At 58.5% G+C, this 4,585-nt stretch overlaps 1 protein-coding gene and 1 long non-coding RNA gene across 3 annotated transcripts in view; both read left to right on the top strand.

Annotated features, from left to right (window-relative positions):
* The window catches only part of TCF4 (transcription factor 4), a gene marked incomplete at its 3' end in the record, with an annotated part of 113,540 nt that overhangs the window by 107,837 nt on the left and 1,118 nt on the right, over positions 1–4,585 (top strand). The window contains exons 10-13 of the mRNA XM_042021501.1: positions 248–380; positions 906–973; positions 1,691–1,769; positions 3,094–3,167. Coding sequence (XP_041877435.1) covers positions 248–380; positions 906–973; positions 1,691–1,769; positions 3,094–3,167 — 354 coding nt within the window. The remainder of the gene's footprint in view (positions 1–247; positions 381–905; positions 974–1,690; positions 1,770–3,093; positions 3,168–4,585) is intronic.
* Positions 3,174–4,585, top strand: part of LOC121661370 — a 2,162-nt gene continuing 750 nt past the window's right edge. Inside the window, exons 1-2 of one of the 2 annotated variants that reach the window (XR_006014940.1) lie at positions 3,174–3,549; positions 3,798–4,585. The exon at positions 3,798–4,585 is cut by the window's right edge and continues 750 nt beyond it. This is a non-coding gene — a long non-coding RNA (uncharacterized LOC121661370). Of the gene's footprint in view, positions 3,751–3,797 lie in introns of both variants that reach the window. The other variant, XR_006014939.1, reaches the window with a different exon arrangement.

The raw sequence follows: 4,585 nt of genomic DNA, 5'->3' as shown, positions 1-4,585 counted from the left end.
CCCAAACTGTGCCATTCCCAGTTTGCATTCCCATCCCAAACTGTGCCATTCCCAGTTTCCCTCTGCATTCCCACCCCAAACTGTGCCATTCCCGGTTTCCCTCTGCTTTCCCACCCCGGAGTGTGTCAGGGCAGCTTGGAATCGCCCAGGCAGCGGAATGCGATCCCTAAAATCCCTCCCGGCGAGCGCGGCAGCGCCTTTCCCTCCTCTCCACACGCCGCCATTCCCTGTTTTCCCGCTTTTCCAGAGCTACCCATCCCACTCCTCGGCCGACATCAACTCCAGCCTCCCGCCGATGTCCACGTTCCACCGGAGCGGCACGAACCACTACAGCGCCTCCTCGTGCACGCCGCCCGCCAACGGCACCGACTCCATCCTGGGTGAGCATTCCCGGCCCTCCGGAAAACCGGGATAGGCCCAAACCGCCTCCGAGCCCGGGATATTCTGGGAATGTTTCCATCTGGGAATGGAGGGATTTGATTGCAGCTCGTGGCTCTCCCAGCCCTGCTGGCAGTAAAGGGTTGGAAAGGGATGAGCTGTTCCCAATTCCCATTCCCAGGGCTTTGCTCTTTCCTGCTCGGCTTTTCCAAGCGGGAATATCAGGGATATCCCTTCATTCCCTGAGGGAAGCTCTGTGTCATTCCCCATGCTCTTCCTCCAGGGAATTCCCAAATTTCCTTCCCTGCTTTCCCCCATCCCTGGAAGTGTCCAAAGCCGCCTTGGACTGGCGGAAAAATGAGACAATCCTGACATTCCCAAAGCTCTCGGTGCTGGGCCGAGGCTGCGGGAAACACAAAGCCCCGGATCCAAAGAAAGGATCCAAGGGCGGCTTTTCCCTGCGGAATAACCCAGGAGGAGCGGGAGAATTCCGCGGGAATTCTGAGTGGGAATTCTGTGTTTCGCAGCCAACAGAGGAAGCGGAGCCGCAGGCAGCTCGCAGACCGGCGACGCGCTGGGAAAAGCCCTCGCCTCTGTAAGGAAACCCTTTGGAATTCCCGTTTGCACCCTTCGGAATCGGAGTTGGAGTCCCCTGGGGGCGGCTGGAGTTGGCCAAGACGAGCAGCGAATCCACGGGAATAGGGACGATCCGGGCAAAGGGGGTTGGGACAGCCTAGGAATGGGAAGAGGGAAGGCTCGGCCCCCGTTCCCACGGGAGAGGGAGGCCGGCCCGCAGCCACAGGATTCCTTCGGAATTTCCTGGCAGCTCCCCGTGGTTAAAGGCAGCCGTTCCCGCCTTGGGCCGGGATAACGGGAGCCGGAGTAGCCCCAGGCCAGCCGGGATATTCCCGGCCCGCTCCTCTTATCCCGGCCGGCAGCGCTGCCCTTGGAGCCGGGAGCATTCGGGTATTTTCTGGGCACAGTGGGTTCCTCTGAGTTCTCATGACGCCGGTTCATGCGAGGAAGTCGAGCCACTACAAACGTGTCCCGGGCGATCCCTGGGATCATGCCAATCCCGGGAATCCCTTCCCAAGGGAAGGCGTGCAGCTTCCTGCATCTCCTTAACGAGACCCATCTCGGCACGAAGCCTTTCAGAGCTCGGAATTCCGGGGGCTCCGTCGGAACCGGGAGGCTTTTCGCGCCTGGCCTGCTCTCGTTTGAAATGTCGGGAATGCATAAGAATTCCAAGGTCTTTTTTTTTTTGGCATCGGGATGTGTCGGCTTTAGATTAATTGTGATTCATCTTTTGAAGATCTATTCTCCAGATCACACCAACAACAGCTTTTCATCAAATCCTTCAACTCCTGTCGGTTCTCCCCCTTCTCTCTCAGGTATTGTTCCATTCTCTTTTACTGAAGTTTTCCTAAGTGCTTGCTGGTGGTGTGGTGTTTTTTTTTTGGGAAGAGATGCCGGGATGAGGTCCCACGTGGCAGCCATGCATCCCAAATCCCCTCAGCAGAGAGAACTTCCCAAAAGTTCCCGTGCTCGATCCGTCCTTCCCTCATTCCGGGGAGTCGGGATTGCCCGCGGCGCCACGGTTCCGAGCTGAATGCAGGGAATTTGGAGAGCAGCGAGGATTTTTATAGGATCAGGGTGGCCCAGGAATCCTGGATTGACCTTTAAAGGTCCCTTCCAAGCCCAAGCACTCCAGGATTGCAGGATTTGGGGGATTTTTCTTGCCAGCATTTGTAGGTTTTCCCCAAACCCGCTCGACTCGGGATCATCCCAAGGGAACAAATCCCGAGGGAACAAACCAGGCCCTTGGGATATTCCCTGCAGTTAGAATTCCCAATTTTTAATCCATGAGGGTTCAGCTGCTCCTTCCAGGCAGCTCATCCCACCCCTCTGGAAAATCCCTCTCCTCGAGGCCAAGCGTGGATCCCACCATTGCAGAATCCCGCTGTTGGAACTCCCCGGGCAGGGAAAGCTGGGATCCATCCCGGGAATCCCAGCAGGATCCCACGGGGACGAGCCCCTCCGGGAATGGCGCAGGACGATCCGGGAGAATCCCGCATCCGCCTCCATCCCGCAGAGCCGGCAGGTGGCACAGGGAGCTCCCAGAGCAGCTTCCCACCCGGATTTTCCCTGATTATCCCAAACTTCAGGCCACCCAGCCCCTCCTTGCTTTTCCTTGAGGCAGGGGGAGCAATTCCCTGAGAATTCGGGGAGGAGGGCAGAAGGCAGCGCCGGCAGCCCGGCAAAGGAGCGGATCTCGGCGAGAGCTGGAAGTGTCAAGCGCTGACCTTTAAAGGTCCCTTCCAAGCCCAAACATTCCAGGATCCCAGGATTTCGGGATTTTAGCCTTTATTGCCAAGATTAGCAGGTTTTCCCCCAAAGCCGCCTCGTGCCTCCCGATCATCCCAAACGCCCAGAGCGGGGATCAGAACGAGGCGGAGACGAAAGGATCTGCCACGAGCTCCGGCCTAGCCTGGCTCGTTCCGTGTGGGAATGCCCGGAGGATCCCAAACAACGGCCTAGATATCCATGGAAGCATTGGGAAAAGCCCGGCTTAGCGCAGCCTGGTTCAGCGCAGCCCGGCTTAGCACAGCCCGGCTTAGCCCGACCCTTGGGTGGCCTGCGGAAGTCGGCGAAAGCCGGAGGAGGGGATTTGCTGGGCCGAGTTCTAACGGTAATTCCGGTTTTACTTGTTAGCAGGAACAGCTGTTTGGTCTAGGAATGGAGGTCAAGCGTCATCATCTCCCAATTATGAAGGTCCCTTACACTCCTTGGTATGTCTTCATTAGCGCCGCGCTCGGCCGGCGGCTGTAATTAACGAAGCGCTCTTAACGACCCCCCTCGGTTGCTCGGCCCTTGCCGGTGCCGCCTCGGAGCTCGCGGGCGAGGCAGCACGGGGAGCAGGAGGGATGGGAAGGGGACGCTGTGGTGGATGCAGGACGGAGCGGGGTGAGGGAGGCCAGGGATCCTCCCGGAGCTGGGAGTGATCCCGGAGTGAGGGAATGAGGGTCAGGGATCCTCATGGAGCTGGGAGTGATCCCGGAGTGAGGGGATGAGGGTCAGGGATCCTCATGGAATGAGGGTCAGGGATCCCATGGAATGAGGGTCAGGGATCCTCATGGAGCTGGGAGTGATCCCGGAGTGAGGAGAGTGATGGTCAGGGATCCTCATGGAGTGATGGTCAGGGATCCTCATGGAATGAGGGTCAGGGATCCTCATGGAGCTGGGAGTGATCCCGGAGTGAGGAGAGTGATGGTCAGGGATCCTCACGGAGCTGGGAGTGATCCCAGAGTGAGAGGAGTGATGGTCAGGGATCCTCATGGAGCTGGGAGTGATCCCAGAGTGAGAGGAGTGATGGTCAGGGATCCTCATGGAATGAGGGTCAGGCATCCCATGGAATGAAGGTCAGGGATCCTCATGGAGCTGGGAGTGATCCCAGAGTGAGGGGAGTGGTAGTCAGGGATCCTCATGGAGCTGGGAGTGATCCCGGAGTGAGGGAATGAGGGTCAGGGATCCTCACAGAGCTGGGAGTGATCCCGGAGTGAGGGAATGAGGGTCAGGGATCCTCACAGAGCTGGGAGTGATCCCGGAGTGAGGGGAGTGGTGGTCAGGGATCCTCACAGAGCTGGGAGTGATCCCGGAGTGAGGAGAGTGATGGTCAGGGATCCTCATGGAATGAAGGTCAGGGATCCCATGGAATGAAGGTCAGGCATCCCATGGAGTGAGGAGATGAAGGTCAGGGATCTCATGGAATGAAGGTCAGGGATCCCATGGAATGAGGAGATGAAGGTCAGGGATCCCATGGAATGAAGGTCAGGGATCTCCTGGTGGAGCAGGAAGCCCATGGCTCCTCTCCCATGGAATGCTGGAGGTGATGTCCTCTCCGCCGGGAATTCCGGTGGCCCGAGCGTTCCTGGCTCGGATGTGGGTGGCATTTGGAGCCTCCGGTGTCCTGGGTGGCCTCCTGGCCACCTCGTGGTCTCAGCGGGAAGAGTCGGGAATTTGCCAGAATTCGGGATCAGCCTGGACTGCTCTTCCCGCCCCAGCAGGGAGATCCTAATCCCGATGGATCCCAGAGATCTCCAGCCTTTCCCACCGACATCCTGATGGTTCTCAGTCCCTTGGGAATGGTCCTGTGGAGATCCCTCCTGTGGAGATCCCAGGTTCTCCATCCCTTGGGAATGCTCCTGCT

Source organism: Corvus kubaryi, unplaced genomic scaffold (genome assembly GCF_017639235.1).
Source record: "Corvus kubaryi isolate FWS band 111438036 unplaced genomic scaffold, C.kubaryi_AGA036_p1.0 37149, whole genome shotgun sequence".
NCBI classification, from domain to species: domain Eukaryota; kingdom Metazoa; phylum Chordata; class Aves; order Passeriformes; family Corvidae; genus Corvus; species Corvus kubaryi.
The sequence above is the reverse complement of the archived record's forward strand: the minus strand, read 5'-3'. Positions and strand labels throughout refer to the sequence as shown.